This window comes from Notechis scutatus, chromosome 1 (genome assembly GCF_049901735.1).
Source record: "Notechis scutatus isolate UNSWTSFEM ecotype Mainland chromosome 1, rNotScu1.2, whole genome shotgun sequence".
NCBI classification, from domain to species: domain Eukaryota; kingdom Metazoa; phylum Chordata; class Lepidosauria; order Squamata; family Elapidae; genus Notechis; species Notechis scutatus.
This window is the reverse complement of record NC_142009.1, coordinates 299,764,925-299,787,290: the sequence shown is the minus strand read 5'-3', so window position 1 is coordinate 299,787,290 and position 22,366 is coordinate 299,764,925. Positions and strand designations below refer to the sequence as shown.

Here is a 22,366-nt window from a genome sequence, read left to right as displayed (position 1 = left end):
ATTGAAACTATCAATTGTTGCAGCAATCCAAATACAATTTTTTGGCATAAAATTCTGAGTTACCTAACAATAACAATAATACAGGGCTGTCTAATTGGAACAATTCAAGATGGTATGCAGTGTGTAAAATTCTAACCTTGCCTGCAGAGACTGCCAAAGTAAGCCTAAATCTCTTATTAATCTGCTAATTAAATAATGTATAATGTAGTGTACGTATAATGCTGGGAAAAATGAAAAGAACAGAAAAAAAGACAAACAGCAGCAGAGTGGATGGATCCAATTATAATGATAATGGGCTCACTGTTGCAACACCTGAAGGCTCAGTTGGGGACAGATCATCCAATTTATTTATCAAATTTGTATAGTCATCTATCTCCCCAAAAGTGACTCTGGGTGGTGTACAACAATGGGAAAAGAACCACAAATATAAAATTATATAGAAACCTCTAAGTACAAAAATGCAAACTGGTCATTGCAGCAATGGAGCCATCTAAAGTGGTGGGACTTATCTCTGGGGGGGGGATGAGTCTGCGTACCGAGATGAGGTGGACCGGTTGCTTTCGTGGTGTGAAGACAACCACTTGGTCCTCAACACCAATAAGACCAAGGAGCTTATAGTGGATTATAGAAGGAACAGATCAGACATCAAATATTTTAGAGCAATTCCTCTGTATTGATTATTTTATGATTTCTCTGAACTTCAGGTGGAAGTTCCGTATTCCCTAAAATAATCAACTCAGTCATATTTTAATATCTCAACATGGACCAAATATTTTAACTACTTCAAAGAAATCGGAGGTGCTATCTCTTATGATGGAGTCCATTTATGAAACCAAGCATAAAGAGATTCCATTTCAAGTTTATTGAATCTGTGGAAGAATATATTTGAAAGGATGTATGTTTTCTCTGCAGCAATGTAAAAAAAATTATGGCAACATTAATACATATGATTTGGTCTTCTAAATTACTGGTATTTTTAGAACAACATTTGTATAGCTAGCTAGATAATTCAAGATATTAATATATTGAATTATGTTCACGAAATGTAGAGTTTGATTGTTTTTGAAGAACTGTCCACTGCTCACAAAATTATTTTGAAAAATTGGAAAAGCAATTATTCCAGACATTAAGAACTGAATTTAAGATGTAGAATTAATCTATTTTTGAAAATCATTTTTGCACTAAAAATGATGCAATGCATTTCATTTGACACAGAATTCAAATTTTACAAAATATGTTTTATTTTAATTTGAAATTTTCATGTTTAAAACTTGAAATATAAGTGACATGTTCATACTTTTCAACTTTTGTTTTGATTTTTCTTGTTCTTTTTATTTTTGTTTACATCTGTGTATTTTTTCGTAACTTGAGAGTCCAAAATGCCTAACACTGAAACAAACTGGGTTTATGTGTTTATGATGAATTGTCTTAACAGTTTTCTAAGTCTGAAGATTATTCCAAGACAAATTCCTTGTGTGTCCAATCACACTTGGCCAATAAAGTATTCTATTCTATTCTATTCTATTCTATTCTATCCTATCCTATCCTATCCTATCCTATTAGAAAAGCTGCTAGCAATGAATTTTTCAACAATAACGAGTAACAAGATTACGTCTTCATAAGATACATCTTCACTGCTCACATTCCCTCAAGGGAGATGTGTGGTCTAGACGGCCAGTTAAGAAACATGAAATATAAATAAATAATTTTACAAATATTTACTTGGAAATATTCCAACTATTTCATAGTTCTACAAATATTTATCAGAAATACAGGAAAGATGACAGGCATAAACATCTAGTACCTTTCTCAGTTTAAGATGACCCCATTTTTCTTTTGCATTACCTTGATATCGACCTGGAGTTGACCCAATAAGATATACTCTGTATAAAAAATAACCACAAAGAGTTTGGTGTTTTCCCAAATTGTGTCATAGTGCGTATGTTATTACAGCATAATTATACAGCATATAAATACAGTTTATTTTAAAATAGTTTTTCTCCAAACTGCATTACTGCTTATTAAAAAACCTAGACACATCTTAACAAAAAGCTTCTGCCCAGAGTCTAATTTAAATTGCTGAACATATGAACCAAATGCTTTTCAAAAAGAAATACTGACATTATCTTTAGTAACCAACTTACAAAAATGCATCTTCAATGCTGTAACCTATTTCAATGAATGCTATTTTATAGTTTAAAAATGGCTTATACTGAAACAAATTATTTTTGTATAATGAACATTGGAACTGTGATAATTTAATACATTGAATTATATACCTTGTCTCTGAAAGATCATGTTGCTTAATTATTTCAACCCACTCCATCAGACTAGGAGATTTATAAGATATCAAGTAGCTTATTAGATCTGACTTAAAATTTGTATGAGATTCACCATCTGAATCAGCACTCCCAGGAGGCAATCTTGGATACAAAGGACTTAGCCATATTCTAAAATATTAAAAGGTAAAGCAACAAAATAGCATTAACAAGCACATATTATGTGGTTTAAAAAGAATAAACACATTCACTTTGTGTTTTTTTGCAAAGCAAAGTTAAACTCAGTTATGACACCATACTCTATCAAACCTGAGTTATGAACATTTACGGTGTCTTGAAATCATATAGGTAGACCTTGATTTACAACCAATCATTTAATGTCCATTAAAAGTTACAATGGCTGCAGAGAGTGTTTTACGCCTGTAAAGTCCTACTGGTCATTGTAAAATGTCCTTCTGCCTTCCTCCCACATCACGTGATTTCCTCCTCCCATGTCATGTGATAACAATCTGGGTGATTAGCAATCTGTTTGCACTTTTGATCAATTGCCAATGCCCCATGATCATGTGATCGCCATTTGCAATCTTCTCTGACAGCTACCCCAGAAAGCCTGTGGGGAAGCCGATATGGATGATTGCCAGCTGCTGCCACCTGCCAAGAGGATTTCTTCTCATCTCTGTGGGCTGGCTGAAATTGCTGCCTGCTGAGGGGAATTGAACTTTTTCAATGGGACAAAGAAATGGAGCTCAGATCCTGATGATTTAAGCTCTATTCCTCCACCCCACCAAAGAAGTTCCCTTCTACATGTAGAGAAAAACTGACAGCTGCCTGCAATTTGGCAGTTCAAATCTCACCAGGCTGAAGGTTGAGTCAGCCTTCCATCCTTCCAAGGTGGGTAAAATGAGGACCCAGATTGTTGGGGGCAATATGCTGACTCTGTAAACCACTTAGAGAGGGCTGTAAAGCACTATAAAGCATTATATAAGTCTAAGTGCTAGTGCTCTTGCTATCCTTCCACAGAGTGCAGAAACAGAGCTCAAATCTGCACCCCAAGGATACAGCTCTTTCACTCAACACCTAGGGACAAGATGGAATTGAAATCCAAGCACAATTTTCAGCTCCTGAGCAAAGTAGCAGCACAGTAAGGTAAGGAGTGTAGGGTGCCTCAGGTAGGTGAGGAGATCTGGTGCAGGCCCCATGCAAGTGTCTCTTCACTCAGGGGCTAAAAATCCTGTATGGATTTTGGCAAGGAGGATTTTCAGTTCCTGAGTGGAACCTCCTAGGATGTTCCCCTCCCATCCTCTGCTCCTTAGCTGGGACTCCATCTGTTTAACAATCTGTGTGTGTCTGCTTAACAACCACAACCAGGAGTGCCAGCATTGCACTCAATGAACAAACCAGTCATGTGGACAATCATGTGACATTGTGCTTAAATCTCATTTTGCTCAGCGACCGAGAGTGCGGCCCTGATAGTGGTAGTTAAGTGAGGCCTTCCTATAAATTTTCAAAGAAACCTCATCAGGAAATATTATTTAGTTACGTAAAAGAAATGGCTTCTGTTATACTAATGGATCCCCAACCTATTTGCAAATACATCTGGGCTTTTTATAAATCTTTTGTTGAGTACTCTATCACTGTGTGGAGAAAGAAAAGGAAGTCTGTAAATGTGTTGCTCCCATGTAAGTGTTAAAAAGGAAGAACAAGGATGGAATGAAGATTCACAAAAACCCAGGTATCACTAAACAGAGCATGGCAAGAGTAATAAGGTGCATAATGATTTTTTTAAGTTTCCTCATTCATAATTTATCTCTGTAGCAAGGAAAGACAGACGTGTGGAGACATAGAAGTTCAGGACAGTCTGACCCAAGAACTTAAGCAACTCATTAAGTCAATCTTAGGATATTAAAGCAACAACCATGAGTTATATTGTTTATACTGATGAATGAAATGGGGTATGAAGATGACCAAATAAGCTATTATGTGCAAAAAAGCCAAATATTTTCTGTCATTTCCCCTCTAAAAGCAAACATTCTATATTCAGGAAATACTCTTTATTCTGAATAAAAAAAAGGTTCTTTATCTTTCTGAGTTGTATGAGAAAGAGAGCAAAACACTACCTTCTCAGTTGCAGACATCAATTGTAAGAAAATATATTCACAGCATTTTTCTATGAGCAGTACAGAATTCATGCAGTAATTATGCAGTAATTTAATTAGCTTCACTATAATTTCAGAAGTCAGCTATATCATTCAAGACATTTTCTTTTGAAATGCTTCTTTCTGAGTAACATTATTAACTATTGTTTATGATTCTTTAGTTGATAAAAATAGGATTTATTGCAGATACTGCTTTTTAAATCTGCATGACCAGGAGATTTGCTGCTATATTTTGAAATCACACAAATCAAGCCAGTAAAATCCAATATGATATTGTATTTAAAATGTGGTGGTGGGAGTAAGATTAGGAAGACCTAGATGCTTATCCACCCACAGCAGTGAAAGTTTACTAGATGACTTGGGCCAGTTGCTCTCTTTCAGATCAGTTATAGGTCCCCACCTGACGCCGCCCGGTTCCGGCGTCGCTGGGCTTTTTGAAACACCGGTGGCGTCACGGGGCCAGGCGGGAGCTTTTTGGGTGAAAGGCTTTCTCCCGGAAAAGCTTCACCAACGGGGCTTTTTTGACTAAAAAGATGGGGGGAGAACCGCGGCCCAGTAAGGCTTGTTGCCTGGGGGGGCGGTCCGCGGACCGGGGGATGGGCCTGAGTTATAGGATTGCTTTTGTGGGAAAAACTGGAAGAAGTGGTATTACATAGACTACCTTGAACTCTGCAAGAAATAACTAATATATAAACAAGAATGTGTCATCTAAGAATAACCGACTCAATGATTGTTGTGAAGGTATTAACCATGGCATGTAGTCATGATCCAAAATATCAAATTATAATTTTTCTTACCCTTGTGTTTTCTGGTACCAATCATCATCAATAAGATTAGATGTATGTATCACCACTCGAAGGCCTTCTTCATAATTCAACAACATCATTTTCCTATAAAAATAATTTAATTTTAATTTAATAATTTAATTTTAATTATAAAAAATAATTAACTGCCAAGACGAAAATGAAAAGGATATTTACATAAAACCATGCAATAGAATTATAAAAGAGTTGCAATGATATTGATCCATTTGAGTCACTAAAATTTTCCTTCAAGAGTGATATTTCCTAAATGTAGATCTATTCTAGTTTGTTTGTTTGTTTAAATGCAAAACACAACTTTACTTGGAACACTTTACATTCTGTGACAATATTCTAGTCTTGATTATCCAACTGATTGGCTGGACTAAATGTCATTTTTATCAGCCTCATATGTAGACCAGATCAGGAAGCAAACTACGGGGAGGGGAGAATTATTTTATTAAGACACGCTATTATAACAGAATCTTGAAAGTCCCAACTGCCAATTTATACTCTTGCAAAATATGAAGATGTCTGAGTCTTTTCTTCCTTTCCTTATATTTTGTGCTTGAATTCTTTTTGCTTTGTCATTCTATATTACATATTTTTGGGGACGTGTGTGTGTGTGTGTGTGTGTGTGTGTGTGTGTGTGTGTATTGCTGTCAAAAAGATTAGATTGGCAGGAACTCATGACAGATCTAAACAAGAGGATCAATGATGCTAGTGCCTAATATTTCTATACTGTATGGTTTACTAATCTTTTTCTATTAGTGTATTTGTCCTGTTATATTATCAAGAACTTCCAAACTTTGAACAAATTTACTTCCTAATTACCAACTGCCATTATACTGAACAATTTATTATAACATGTACTTCATTCACTGTATGCTACATGGTACATAGAAGGCTTATACAACATTACAATACCATTTTAGTGCTTTTGCATTCTGAATGGCTCTACTTAAATTAGGAATTTGAAATTCTTAGTTAATGACAAATATTATACTGAGTCTATTGGCTATAGTGGGGCCTGTCTAAAGCATTAGTTTTACTTTAAAACTCTGTATTGATTATTTGAAGAATCAATTACACATATACAAATTTCAGGGACTCTAATCTCTCCATTAAAAGATTTTAGCTTACTGGAGAATAGGGCTTTCAAATAATTGACTACTGTATTGTCTATGAATTCTTCACTGATATAATTCTATCATACATTTTTAAAGATATTTATAAAAGCATGTCATTTTAATAGCTAGTCTAATTTTAATACTGTGCATTTAATATATTTCATTTTAAAATGTTCCCTGATATGCAATTGTTCCCACAATTTGAAGTGTGATCCTGCTACGGTCACCCACTTAAAAAATTGCTAAGTAAATCTAATAGTCACATGTTCTTTTTGTACACTTGTTTTTGTGAACACTTAAAAAAGTAATTAAATCACCATAGATTCTAAATAGAAAATGTCCGATATTGCCCTGATGTTTTCCTCCAAACAAGTTAGGTTGCCTTAGAAACTGGCACCTGAGAATCAAAATGTACTGAAATAAAAATATACCTAGTCATATAACTGACTCACTGCATGATTACACATGGTTCTGCTAGTGTTATAAATATTTATAGTTTAGAAATTAAAGCAAAACCTTCTTTAGAGTATGCTTCATATGCTGCAAAATACAGTGAACAGTGAAGCCTAAAATAATAATAAAATAACACTATCTGGAAAAATTGTTTTAGAAAATATTAAGTACCAACTTGTAACTAAATATGCAGTAACAGTACAAATTTTATTTTAACAATTCCTAATTCTATCCTAATGGCACTCAAAGGAGCTTTGAGTTTACATGTTTGAAACAGTACTTTGATTAATGGTTTATAAAATCATTTCTGAAGGCAACTAAGAGTTGGCATTGGAGGTGGTCAATGGATTAAAAAGATCCCACCTCCGCCCCATTATACATTGGTTCCTTCTTAGTTGATTTTTGCTCATTTTAATCTTAACATTTACCATCTTATTTAATGTTTAATGATTATTGTTGCTTTTATCTTGTAAAAAGCCCCTTTATAGTGAGATGGATAGCCTAGACATTTAAAAAAATGGAATAGAATAGAGTAGTATAGAGTAAAACAGAACAGAACAAAATAAAGGTAGTATATACAGTAGTAGTGCTGTTTAGCTAAAACAAAGCAAACATGTTGTGGTCATTCAACCATGGCCAAATTTTTGTAATTTAAACACAGGGTACAATTCCAAATGCTGATTGCTACCATTAAAGTCCTATATTGCATGGTACCAGGTTATCCACAGGACTGTGTCTCCTTAAGGACTGCTTTGAGTTATTTGTAAAAATAATAAAGGTGAGATACAAATAAATAAATAAAATAAAAAATAAGGAGAGGTTGGGTGGAGTGAGCATGTTCCTAGTTCCCTCTTTTAAGTGTTGCCATTTTATGGGACCCTAGGAAATATGGCTTTCTGTAGCAGCCTCTACCATATAGAACACCCTTTTCCCTTGAAATTTAGCTGGCCCTCACCCTCCTTTTAATGTTCGGAAGAGCACTTAAGGCTTGGCTTTTCTCCTAAGCACTGGGATAGGATGGGATTTTTTTTTTCTTTTAACAACCCTGTAATCCCTTGCAACAGGGTGGAGTTTGGGTGACTGAATGGAACTGAGCATTTACTGGCTTTACTGCCCTGCCTTACGTCTATGTGGAGTTCACACCATATATTTTCTCTTTGTACCCAGAGAGAGAATTTAGGATCAAATGTCACTATTTAGGATCAAATGCACAGCTTCCTGATTGTAAGATAAGAGCTCCACCTCTAAGCCACCATGCCATTTGGGATAGGATGAGACTAATGAGATGAAATTGTGGTCTGCATGTAAAAGGTTTAGCTATAGTATCAGATTTTGATTTGGTTTAACTGTATCCCCAGTCATGTGATCAAAATTTGAGAGCTTGGCAATTGGCATGTATTTATGACAGGGTGGATTTAATTTAAATCGAGTCGATTTAAATCATGCTTTAAATCACTAGTAAAAAGGCTCGATTTAAATCAACTCAATTTAAATCATGTTTAAAGAGCAACTGTCATCTCTGTCCTGCAGCGGCTCCTCCTCTGATCCGCTACTGACTCACCAACAGTCCCAATATTGCAGAATATACAGCCTCATGCTACATAACTAAGCTCCATTTCATGCTAAATAAACTAAATTATTAATGTATCTTAAATAGAAAACTATCTTTAGATAGATTTTTATTCCAAAGGCATTTTATTAAAATAAATTTGATTAAAAAAACCCGCTTTAAATTAAGAAAATCTGATTTAAATAAAACAGATTTTTTTATTTTTATTTAAAAAAGCGTTGATTTTTATTCACCCTGATTTATGATACATATTTATGACAGTTGTACTCTCCCATGGTCATGAAATCACCATTTGTAACTTTCCCAACAGCTTTTAGTCAATGGGGTAAGCCAGATTTGAATTCACTTAATAACTGAAGTGATTTGCTTAACTGTGGCAAAAAATGTTGTAAAATGGAACAAAACACACTAAACAACTGCCTTACTTAGCAACATAAATTTTGGGCTCAACTGTGATTGAGAAGAACTACCTTGCTTGTATAAATATTTTAATTAAAAAAAAAACATGAATATCACTAGGCTTTACTTAAGAAAAATGAATTTGTTTGCTAAATTTAATTCCTCAAATCATACTTTATTATAACAAACTTTTTATCTGGTGAATTTTTTAAAAAGCATCAGTCCTATCTTGTTTTAAGAAACACATTGACCTGATTCACACATAATGCTAACGTAATGCTTTTTTCTTTTGGTATAGCATAATTTGAAAAGGCACACAATAGGCTAGCATTGTATGTAAACCAAGCAATATGAATACATCTGCAGAATGTGGCTGTTGCCATCCATGATTTAATCTGTCTTGCAAACAGAATTACAAATAACTATAACACCAGAAAAAGATACATACATGCATGCCATTATGGACTCCAAGGAACCTTTTCCTTTCAAATCTAAAGTATTGTGCAGGGCATTATGGATAACAAATAACTAGACTATCTAGCACCACTGTTTCTATATTTTTAATATTCCAATATTTTATGTTTTTAATCTGAAATTATGGCATATATGAATTATAATGCTCTATAATTCAGGGAATTTACTGCACAAATCCACTATTCACTAAATTGTGTACAATGCAAATATTATGTATTTGAGTTCTGTAGCCGCCCATCTCAGCAAACGACTATGGGCAGGTCTCAATACAATTCAAATATGCCATCGTGATACAAGATCCCCATACAGGACAACCAATAAGGTTGTACCTTTGCAAGAAAATAATCACAAATTGACTTGCCGTTTTCTTAGATTCTATACCAGATGGAGAATTCACAACAGAAATTTATAATAGTATTTCTATGATAAGTTTAAAACATAATCCTGTTCCTAGGATGATTTATATAAGGCATAATACACTGCTCAAAAAAATAAAGGGAACACTTAAACAACACAATGTAACTCCAAGTCAATCACACTTCTGTGAAATCGAACTGTCCCCTCAGGTAGCAACAGATTGACAATCAATTTCACATGCTGTTGTGCAAATGGAATAGACAACAGGTGGAAATCATAGGCAGTTAGCAAGACATCCCCAATAAAGGAGTGGTTCTGCAGGTGGTGACCACAGACCACTTCTCAGTTCCTATGCTTTCTGGCTGATGGTTTGGTCACTTTTGAATGCTGGCGGTGCTTTCACTCTAGTGGTAGCATGAGACGGAGTTTACAACCCACAGAAGTGGCTCAGGTAGTGCAGCTCATCCAGGATGGCACATCAATGCGAGCTGTGGCAAGGTTTGCTGTGTCTATCAGTGTACTGTCCAGAGCATGGAGGCGCTTACCAGGAGACAGGCCAGTACATCAGGAGACGTGGATAAGGCCATAGGAGGGCAACAACCCAGCATCAGGACCACTACTTCCGCCTTTGTGCAAGGAGGGACAGGAGGAGCACTGCCAGAGCCCTGCAAAATGACCTCCAGCGGGCCACAAAGGTGCATGTGGCTGCTCAAACAGTCAGAAACAGACTCCATGAGGGTGGTATGAGGGCCTGACATCCACAGGTGGGGGTTGTGCTTATAGCCCAACACTGTGCAGGATGTTTGGCATTTGCCAGAGAACACCAAGATTGGCAAATTCGCCACTTACGCCCTGTGCTCTTCACAGATGAAAGCATGTTCACACTGAGCACATGTGACAGACGTGACAGGGTCTGGAGACAACGTGGAGAATGTTCTGCTGCCTACAACATCCTCCAGCATGACCAGTTTGGCAGTGGGTCAGTAATGGTGTGGGATGGCATTTCTTTAGGGGGCCGCACAGCCCTCCATGTGCTCACCAGAGGTAGCCTGACTGCCATTAGGTACTGAGATGAGATCCTCAGACCCCTCGTGAGACCATATGCTGGTGTGGTTGGCCCTGGGTTCGTCCTAATGCACAACAATGCTAGACCTCATGTGGCTGGAGTGTGTCAGCAGTTTCTGCAAGACGAAGGCATTGATGCTATGGACTGGCCCGCCCGTTCCCCAGACCTGAATCCAATTGAGCACATCTGGGACATCATGTCTCGCTCCATCCACCAATGTCACATTGCACCACAGACTGTCCAGGAGTTGGGGGATGCTTTAGTCCAGGTGTGGGAGGAGATCCCTTAGGAGACCATCCGCCACCTCATCAGGATCATGCCCAGGCATTGTAGGGAGGTCATACAGGCACGTGGAGGCCACACACACTACTGAGCCTCATTTTGACTTGTTTTAAGGACATTACATCAAAGTTGGATCAGCCTGTAGTGTTTTTTTCCACTTTAATTTTGAGTGTAACCCCAAATCCAGACCTCCATGGGTTGCTAAATTTGATTTCCATCGATAATTTTTGTGTGATTTTGTTGCCAGGACATTCAATTATGTAATTAACGAAGTATTTAATAAGAATATTTCATTCATTCAGATCTAGGATGTCTTATTTTTGTGTTCCCTTTATTTTTTTGAGCAGTGTATATAATTTATATAAGGGCAAAATGAAATTACTGAATTGCAGCAATAATGGATACACCATTGAAGAACCACATCAGGGACAATCGTCATGGAGAAAAATGTAGTTAAGAGTTAACACCAACTTGACAGCACACAATCAATAACTTTGTTAAAGTTAGCCAGCCGCCTTCTTATATTCTGTATTTTTATCATTTCAATTATTTTGCTTTTTAAAGTTACTTTCATGTTATCATTTTTACATAACTTTCATTTTAATTATAGTCTTTTTACCATTTTCTGGTTTTATTATTTTTCCTAATCATGTTTAACATGTTTAAGATTTGTTATTGATTTGGTTGCAAATGTTTTTACTTAATATTTTTGTGTTAATCTTAAATATATCTGCCAGCTGTATCCATCCACTCATCCTACAACAGCTTATAAAATCTTATCTGCCTATTAAAGTCATTTTTTACTTTTTAAACTGGATTTTGTCATTTCAGAATTGGGATTTGGCATCACAATCTAGCAAGCCATAGCCTAGAGGTATGAGCAGTTAAGATGGGCTTGTAAAATACTACAAAGAAATTATAGAACAGACAATTTTATAATGAAGGATATCCAGAATTTAAACAGATAACATTTCACAATATTATAATAATGGGGAAAATGTGCTATATTCCTGGATGCCAGGATATTGTTAGAAGTCATAGTACCATGAATATAAAATTGTGAATCTTAGCTAGTAATTTCTGTGGACCAGTGTATAAAGACGGCAGAATAGGTCTTACACACTTCACAACTACTTGTAAAAAGTGCTTTGGATCTTGCGCAAGTGGATCACCACTCTGCTATTCATTAAAATAAACTTATCCTTTTCAGGCTTTTGTGAACGCCTGAGAAGAAAACCCATTTTTTAAAATGAAATCCACTCATTAAAGTTCTTTTCTGATACATTTTCAAAGTATCCATTGTTGTAAGACCATGTATGTAACTCTATGTACAAATGTAACTGGGCCCCAGGTCAATCTAACACAAAACATATCAAAATTAAAATGCATCTGAAGGCAATCTATATGAGCCTAAATTATTTTAAATAAACCATTAGTATAGCTGACATCTGTATTTTCAACACTAAGAGTTGAGATTCATAGGATTGTACATTTTATTATAAACTCATTGCCTTATAATAAAGCATTTTCCTTTCCAGGAGAAAACCTCCTCATATATTGATAACACTCCTAAGCAACCTTCACCAACTATAGCTACTTCTGAGAATTCTGGAAGGGGAATGCTACATGAATTAGGCTTATTAATTCAAAGAGCAGCTTACCCTAAAACAGTATTTTGTAAAGCAAAAGAGGTAGAGAAAATAGGTAGTGAGAAGAGGCAATTGGTATATCAAGATAATTGGCATTTTATTTGTATTTTCTCAGTACTCAAACACAACAAGATTGCAATTATTTCTACAATCACACTGGCATTTATCAAAATAATTACCTTATTTCTATAGCAGACATTCAGCATTTATGATAAATTACTTACGTGTGGTGCGTTCCAAAGGCAATATCCAATTTTGCCTACAATAAGAACATGGTTTAAAAATATGTTTTTCAGTATTGGGCACTTGTCATTATATGTAAATAATACTAAAAATACTTTTTTTTTTGCTTTATTTTGATGCACTCTGGTGGCTGCTACACAAACTGCACAATAGACCTTTTATAGCTAATACTACATAATATAATCTTTGATTCAAAGATACTTCACACATCATTTTGTACAATAAATTGTCACACATTCATTTTAAATTTCTCAGTTTGTATCTCAACGCCATTGTCATCCAGAGCTGAACCTGCAATTTCCAATGTTCTCAGTGAATATAGTCATAATGACTGGGGAATTTTGAGAATTACAGTCCTAATATAGACAAAAAATGCCAAGTTAGGGAAGATTTAAGTAGATTATTTTATCTATAACTTGCCTTTATTACTTTTAGAGATAGCGCAAGGCAGAAAACATCCTCCTTCTATTTTCCCTAAAACAGCCACCCTATGAGGTGAGGTGGGATGAAAGTGTGTTCCTAGACCAAGGTCACCCAGGCAACTTTATTAGGCAGGAAAAAAGAAATACAACGTGAGAGAACATGAAAAATTAGGAAAAAGAACTTCTTCATTTTACTACTCTCCCTGCTCTCCCTCTCCCCCCCCTCTACACACAAACACACGCGCACACACACCATACATACATACATTTTTTTAGGAAACAGTAAAAGCTTTACATGATCACATTAATACACGGAAAAAAATTCAAAAGTTGAACATGAAAACATTGGGAGGGGAGAAGATTTTTTGAGCATACTTGCTAGATGATGAACTTATAGTGTCAGGTTAGAGTACTACAGGGAGTCCTCGATTTACAACAGTTCATTTAGTGACCATTCAAAGTTACAACAGCAGTGAAAAAAGAGACTTCTGTTTTTCACAATTATGACCATTACAGCATCCCCAAGGTCACACGATCAAAATTCAGATGCTTGGCAACTGATTCATATTTATGACGGTTGCAGCGTCACTGGGGTTCTGTAATCCCCATTTGTGACCTTCTGACAAGCAAAGTCAATGGGGGAAGCCAGAATCTCTTAACAATCATGCTCCTAACTTTACAACTGTAGTGATTCACTTAACAACGGTGGCAAGAAAAGTCATAAAATGGGGCAAAATTCACTTAACAAATGTTTCACTTAGTAACCCAAATTTTGGGCTCAATTGTGGTCATAAGGTGAGGACGACCTGTCTATACTTTTGGTAAATGTAGTGATAATAAAAGTGATTACCTGGCATAAACGAACATTTTTATACGGGTGAGCATCTTCATGTAGCTCAGCCTTGGATTCTCGCTTCTCTCCATGGACTATTAATAAAGGTTTGTCCCTAAGGTTTAAAAATATATATAAAAAAATCACTTGCACAAGCTTCTAATTATTATTTATTTGAAACAGCTTAATTATCTTAGAAATGTTTTGAGCTACATTCTCAAGGATAATTGTAAAAAGTTTTATTTACACTTTTTCACCTTCCTCTTTAAAAATGTAACTTACATTCACAGCAGCATGGGAAGGTCAACTTTATCTTCCCACCTCCAAAAATGCTAACCTCTAACATTGTATAATTATGTAGTTATTCTTGTAAAGCAAGCACAAAATAAGGTAGGGTATTCTCCCTTTCCCACAAGGATTCTAAAAGAAATGTGTAACCACAATTCAGTTTCCCTTCCATTTGTCTTCATCCCGACCTTCATAAATGCAATGACTTAAGGAGGAGAGCATAATTCAGCACCACACAATATAAAGAAGATTGGTAGGAAAAATTAAAGGGAACAAAAATGAACAGATGTATTTCCTTACAGAATTCATGGGGAGGGAAAAGTGGATGCCTTTTCTATGTGTTGCTCTATTTTATAAATAGACAGGAGAAATTTATTTCACAATGCACTTGGACTACATCTCCAGAATTTTCAATCATATCCATCAGCCAATACTGGCTTCTTGTATCTGAATACCTGGTAGGCAAGTAACCGACAATCTCTGGATTATATTGCACTGGAATAACGTAATTTGAACATGACACATCGGGTTCTGAAAATAACACCTGCCATTTTGTGCACAAGACACAATCCAAGGAGCCTAAAAATCAACTAACATAAATTCTCTAAAACAGAACTCTTACATAGAGTGGAGACTACATGTAAACGCTACCTTTCTACCAGAAAATACCAAAAACAGCTATTGCTTCAATGCAACTATTTTAAATTAATTCAAAGCCGGTGGATATTATCCTCGTATTATCAATGAAGATTACAGATTATTTAACAAGAGAAAATATTTTTATAAATACGTTTGAAACATATTATATTTTTAAATAAAAATTATGCTAAGGATTAAAGTTCTTCAATGCAAAAATACATTTGTTTTCTCCAGAGTCAAATCTTCTAATGAAAGATTGATACTGTTGCTGTATCCTTAAACTTATTTTTCTTATCCAATGTAGCAAATAACACATTTATCTCACAATACTGACAACAGTAAACTTAGCATGCACAAATTAAAAATACAAAATGGAAGCTGAAATTAAATACTGAAGCTCTTTTATGTACCTGAATTCCTTTGGATATTGTTGGACCAGCCATTCCACATCTATACAATAATTAAACTTTGCCATAGGAAAAAGAAAATAGTTTTTAGAAGTCAAAAAGAAAGAGATGCAATATTATGCCTATGAATGACAGCATGTTGGAAGTTGTACCTATGTTTATACAGATTTCTATGCTGCCTTATTGATAAAACACACACACTCTAATATATTAGAAAATTAACAAATGCCATTCTATACAATCTACAAAAACAGATACAAAATTTAAGCAGGATTATGGGAGGTCCTGGTTTCTCCTAATTGTGCCTAATTGTACACATTCTATTAATTTATGCATGGATATACTCTCAAGAATAAACAGCTAATTAAACAAGCATTCCAAACTGTCGATCCCAACTTATATTACTTAACAGCAACTGGTTGTATTATTAATGTACAATCTTGATTTGCTGGAGAATAATAAATCCGGGTTCCTAAGAAAATTTAAAAACACATGAAAAATAGTGTAAATAATATTACACTGTATAGAAATGGACAAGCTAACAATGAAGTTAAAAGATAAGGAAGATTCAATATATTAGATAGCCTGGGACGCCTGGTATGAATGGTTTAATAAAAAGAAATTAAAATGCCAATTAGGTAAAGAATGAGAAATTATGTAAATATGTATATGTATTATGGAGAAAATTGAAATATAAGATGAAATATATTGATTTGTAGTAAAAGTAAGGAAAGAATTATGCAATGGTAATGGAATAAGAAATTATATATAGAAAAATGTAAGGAAATGTAAAAGATGTCTTGATGTTGATACAATGGTGTATAAAGTTTTATTTCATGTTTTTAACCTTTGAAAATTGAATAAAATTTATTTTTTAAAAAAAGAAAAATATTGCAGCTTGGTTAGACTTTTGCACTCAGAGATCCTGGCAAGCATCAAAGAGCAGAACTACAAAAGTAGTTAAGTTAAAACATTACAAATATTGACTTACCATCTCTAGTTTATAGATTTCTAATGAATATGTAACTAAGTTCATAAATGTATTTATATAAATTGATACATATTTTAATACCATTAAAATAAAAAGTAAATAGTACACACAAACAAAATTTCATGCCTGCCACCTATTTTGTGATTCTGGTCTTTAAAATGATAGTTTTATTATCATTCTATCATGGCTTTTGAACCTTTTTAATATACACAGCTATTTTAATTATACACTTCCAAAAGACTATTCTGAATTTTGACACTGCTATAGAAAATATGATCTCTATTTTACATTAAAAAGACAATAAAATATACCTGAGCAGAAGATACAAGAGTCCCAAAAAGAGGAGATAAAATATCTATTATAAGAAAAAAATATGTGTTATAAGTACAGCAAGCATATCTACTGAAGTGGTAACAGATATTTTTTTTTAGCAATGTCAAGCAACTAATCCTAGATTTTGCCCAGGTCAGGTTCATACATTACAGGAAACCCAAACCAAACACCAGATTACATGAGTTATAACCATGATGTAGGAACACACACATATGACAGCAAGACCTATTTACTGCAAACACAAAATCCATGATATAATTTTCTGAGTCATGGTTAACATGCTGTGTGAGTTCAACCAGCTGTTTTTATTTATATTAAACAAACCATCATTTATTATATTTTATAAATGCAATTTGCATGTTATATGCAGATTACATATTAAATTGTTACATAAACAATTTAAGAGCTGTGGAGGTGCAGTGGTTAGAATGCAGTACTGCCGGCTGCCTGCAATTTGACAATTCAATTCTCATTGGCTCAAGATTGATTTAGCCTTCCATCTAGGTCAGTAAAACAGGGACCAAGACTGTTGAGGGCAATATGCTGACTCTGTAAACCGCTTAGAGAGGGCTATAAAGCACTGTCAAGCGATATATAAGTCTACAGTAAGTCCTATTGCTATTGCTAAACAGCCTCCCTTCATTGTTGCCAACTAAAAGCAGCTAGGTCTATTTTCAACTAATTGCAATATTCTGGTTTATCCAAATTAGGAAAAAATGCAGCTTGCTTACATTTCATGATTTAAACAAAATAAAATTAAGATAATTTCTGGTTTTGGTTTGGTTTAAATAGTAACTAAAAAAACTAATTACAATGTTCAGCTCTAGTATTAATTTCCAGGAATATTAGAATTGTCACAGTTTAAGTTTCAGGTTCAAAGGAGTGTCTTAGTACACTTTGGCAAGGTTTTTGCAGCCATAATTTCAACAATATTAGAACTTGGACTTGTTGGCCCTTCTTAATTTTGAGTGTTTCTAGCCAAATATTCAATTGAGATACGGGTAGGTACAGAACCTGCCTGCAGATTTACGAATCTGCATACAGGTGAAACTCGAAACGTGCAAAGTTCATTTATTTCAGTAATGCAGCTTAAAAGGTGAACCTAATATATGCAAAGCAAGATAGTTCAAGTGGTGATGTGCCATAATTGAGATGATTATGGCTTACAGCTCATGAAAACCCCAAATCCACAATTTCAGAAAATTAGAATATTGTGAAAAGGTTCAATATTTCAGCTAATTAAGCCATAACACCTGCAAAGGGTTCCTGAGCCTTTAAATGGTCTCTCAGTCTGGTTCAATAGGAATCACAATCATGGGAAAGACTGCTGACCTGACAGTTGTGCAGAAAACCACCATTGACACCCTCCATAAGGAGGGAAAGCCTCAAAAGGTAATTGCAAATGAAGTTGGATGTTCCCAAAGTGCTGTATCAAAGCACATTAATAGAAAGCTATGTGGAAGGGAAAAGTGTGGAAGAAAAATGTGCACAAACAGCAGGGATGACCACAGCCTGGAGAGGATTGTCAGGAAAAGGCCATTCAAAAGTGTTGGGGACTTTCACAAGGAGTGGACTGAGGCTGGAGTCAGTGCATCAAGAGCCACCATACACAGATGGATCCTGGACATGGGCTTCAAATGTTGAATTCCTCTTGTCAAGCCGCTCCTGAACAACAAACAACGTCAGAAGCGTCTTACCTGGGCTAAAGAAAAACAGAACTGGTCTGTTGCTCAGTGGTCCAAAGTCCTCTTTTCTGATGAGAGCAACTTTTGCATCTCATTTGGAAACCAAGGACCCAGAGTCTGGAGGAAGAACGGAGAGGCACACACTGCAAGATGCTTGAAGTCTAGTGTGAAGTTTCCACAGTCTGTGTTGATTTGGGGAGCCATGTCATCTGCTGGTGTTGGTCCACTGTGCTTCATTAAGTCCAGGGTCAACGCAGCCGTCTACCAGGAGATTTTGGAGCACTTCATGCTTCCTTTCGCAGACAAGCTTTATGGGGATGCTGACTTCATTTTCCAGCAGGACTTGGCACCTGCCCACACTGCCAAAAGCACCAAAACCTGGTTCAATGACCGTGGGATTACTGTGCTTGATTGGCCAGCAAACTCGCCTGACCTGAACCCCATAGAGGATCTATGGGGCATTGCCAAGAGAAAGATGAGAGACACGAGACCAAACAATGCAGAAGAGCTGAAGGCCGCTATTGAAGCATCCTGGTCTTCCATAACACCTCAGCAGTGCCACAGGCTGAAAGCTTCCATGCCACGCCACACTGAGGCAGTAATTGCTGCAAAAGGGGCCCAAACCAAGTACTGAGTACATCTGCATGCTTATACTTTTCAGAGGTCTGATATTGTTCCATGTACAATCCTTGTTTTATTGATTGCATGGTAATATTCTAATTTTCTGAGATTGTGGATTTGGGGTTTTCATGAGCTGTAGGCCATAATCACAATTATTACAAATCACAGCTTGAACTATCTTGCTTTGCATGTAATGAGTCTATCTCATATATTAGTTTCACCTTTTAAGTTGCATTACTAAAATAAATGAACTTTTGCACAATATTCTAATTTTTTGAGTTTCACCTATATGCTGGGAGCAAAATAAGGCACAAAATTGATTAAGATATGTTTAGTATCTTGATAAATACATTTTAAGAAGAATGACTTACAAGAACAAGCCATCAGATATCAAACAAGATATAGCAATTCTATTTTTTTATTATTTTCGATTGAGTTCATTTGTATTTTGCAATGCCAGTCATAAAGCACAGAAAAATTTAATCTTTTGGGCCTTTTGGCCATATAATTGATTGGTTGAAGGCAATTTGGTAATTATGTAAGAAATTCCTAAGCTCTTTCAGTCTTTTTGAATTAGTAGGCACATTTTGCAGAATCCCCAATTTAGTTTTTAAGAATACTTTTGGGGTCTATGTGGAGCCCACAGGCATTGTTGAAAATGCAGACTATCGTTGAGATTGATATTCTATAGCAGTGGTCCCCAACCTTTTGTGCCAGGGACCAGTTTCACTGAGAAACACTTTTTCAAGGACCGGGGAGGAGTCGAGTTTGGTGGTTTGCTTGCAGACGTTTCATTACCTGACTAGGTAACATCTGATGTTGTTACCTAGTCGGGTAATAAAATCTGCCAGCAAACTCACCAAGTTCAGGGAGCGCCAATGCCTCCTCATTGCAACCCTGAGCGACAGATATTATCTTCTATTGGGACATTTAAAGCGGAGGGTTTCAGCTGCAGATTCAGGAACTGCGCTGGGCTGAGGAGCGCCTTCAAAACTGAGCGCTGGGCGGTGGCGGCCCACGGCTGTCTCCGCGGCTCAGGACAAGTCCCTGCAGGATGGCTGAGAAGCCCCTCTCGGCCCTGCCTCCCTCAGCCTCATCCCTCAGGTGTCTCCCTCCCTCCCTCAGCCTCATCCCTCAGGTGTCTGCCTCGTTCCTCTCTCAGTCGCTCTCTCGCTCCTCCACCAGCCCAGGAAGAAACTGCTTCAAAGAAGCCGGCAGGGGATTTCCGGTTTGCAAGCTTGCGGCGGCGGCAGGGATTCGCGACCGCGCGATCCCTGCTGCGTTCGCCGCCAAGGTTCCCCCGATCCATTTGGATCTGGGGGATATAGCTGCCCCGTAGAGGCAGCTGAAGACAGGGGGGATCCGGCAAGGGGTTTGGGGGTGCCGCAAACCCCCTTCCCAGCCGGCTAAACCCCCTTTTCCCGAGGCGGAGGAACGGCGGTCAGCAATGGCCGCCACGAAGAAAGCTGCAGCCGGGAAAGCAGGTGCAGGAGGGAGAAAGCTGGAAGAACAGTGAAAGTTGCTTCTAACCGGGACAAGACGGGAGAAAGTGACCTGGAATTTTGAAGGCTGCTAAGTATATATTATTCCTTGTGAGAGTTACAAGCTGCGAATACTCTAAAGGGGAAAGTTTTTTCTTTGTTCTACTCTCCTTCCTAAAGTGACAGCGGAAAAAAAAAAAAAAAACCTTTTTGGCTGTGAGTGGGGAGAGTGAAAAAAATTGGAGCAAAAATTGAAAATAAGGAGAAGATTGCCTAGAATTGCAAAGAGTTTTTAAACATTAAAAAACTTCCAAAAAAATATATTTGAAAAGGATTTGTGATTACTTTAACCCCAGAAAGAGAAAGTGAAGAAGAAGAAGGTATCTAAAAGAAATAGTCTGTTTGGATTGTTTGGTGATTTTGGAACCTTTGGAAATTACTTCTGATTAAAACATCTGAGTGGTTGTTTGGAAAAACTTTTTCTCTACACAATGGCATCATCTATGGATGGATTGAAACTTATATATCAAAAATATGAAAGAGAAAAACAAGGAGGGGAAGATGGTCTTGACACTATTTTTCAATACTTAGAAATGGCGGTTTATACTTATGTGAAGCAGAATGAGGATGATGGGGACAAAGAAGAAGAAGCCATCTTTGATGAACAAATGACTTTGACTGGAGAAGGGAAAAAGCAAGAGAAAAAGGGAAAAAGGTCTTTAAGATCTGGAAAAATAGCCCAAAAAGAGAAGAATAAGGTGAAAAAGGGACATTATGTTAAGAAACAACAGAAAGGGGGAAAGCAGAATAAAAGGGAGGTGGAGAGACAAGGGGTTAAAGAGGACAAGGAGAAGAAGAAGCAAGAGAGAAAGGAAGGGATGAGAAGCCCTAATGGTGGGGAGCAAGATTTGAAGAAGCAAAAGTTTTTTTAGAGATAATGGATAAATCTTATTGTTAAAGGGATTCTAGAAAGGTACATAAGACTGCATTTTTATACCTGTATTTAGAAGTAATCATAGAAAATTAGAAACAATATGTAACTTAAAATGTGATAAAATATTTAATATAAATTAGTGAAATTTTTGGTTAAGAAAAAGGGAGTACTGTAATGAAATATGATTCAAGATTGTGATGTGGGGGGCGGGAATAATTTTTGGAAAGCATAAGTGTTCCCACAAAGGCATTATATTTAATTGAAAGGGATAAAATGCTTAAGATACAAATGATTGTTAATATTAATGATTAGAATATGGTATATTAGTGAAATTCTTTGTGAAATGAGATTTGAAGTAGAAGAAGGAGGAACATTTTAATGAAATATCGAGCTATAATATGTGATGTGGGGGGGGAATAATTATGGAAAATAGGGCTCCCACAAAAGTATGTGATTTAATTGAAAAGCAATGAGTTAAACGTTTAAGATATGAATATCAATATTAATGAATAGATTTGTATTACTTTTGATAATATAGTATAATTTTAGAATGTACCAGACAGAATCCCAATGTATGTCATGTGTTTTATATTAAGTGGGGAAAGAGATAAAGGCATCATACTCCATATAGTGTACAGGAGAAGTCTTTTTTCTTTCTTTAAAGAAGAAAAATAAATGGTTGGCTGGAATAGAACAGACAAAGAATAATAAATATTATGATATGAATTGAGAGGAGATAAATAAAATAAACTAAAATTGAGAAAATTTAAAGGAGAGGAGAAGTCATATAGAAAATTGAAAATGTTAATAAGATATGAAATGGTATGTAAAATGAATATGAATTTGAATTTGTGTCTGTACCAAGAGTTTTAACC

General features: G+C 36.0%; 1 protein-coding gene across 5 annotated transcripts in view; it reads right to left on the bottom strand.

The window, feature by feature from the left end:
* Positions 1–22,366, bottom strand: part of TDP1 (tyrosyl-DNA phosphodiesterase 1) — a 33,563-nt gene that overhangs the window by 7,742 nt on the left and 3,455 nt on the right. For 3 of the 5 annotated variants that reach the window (XM_026679170.2, XM_026679171.2, XM_087952058.1), the window contains exons 2-8: positions 16,749–16,792; positions 15,450–15,505; positions 14,131–14,227; positions 12,840–12,874; positions 5,233–5,325; positions 2,280–2,450; positions 1,805–1,883 (exon numbers count right to left, since the gene is read on the bottom strand). In XM_026679170.2, coding sequence (XP_026534955.2) covers positions 1,805–1,883; positions 2,280–2,450; positions 5,233–5,325; positions 12,840–12,874; positions 14,131–14,227; positions 15,450–15,505; positions 16,749–16,792 — 575 coding nt within the window. The remainder of the gene's footprint in view (positions 1–1,804; positions 1,884–2,279; positions 2,451–5,232; positions 5,326–12,839; positions 12,875–14,130; positions 14,228–15,449; positions 15,506–16,748; positions 16,793–22,366) is intronic. The other 2 variants (XM_087952059.1, XM_087952060.1) reach the window with 1 other exon arrangement.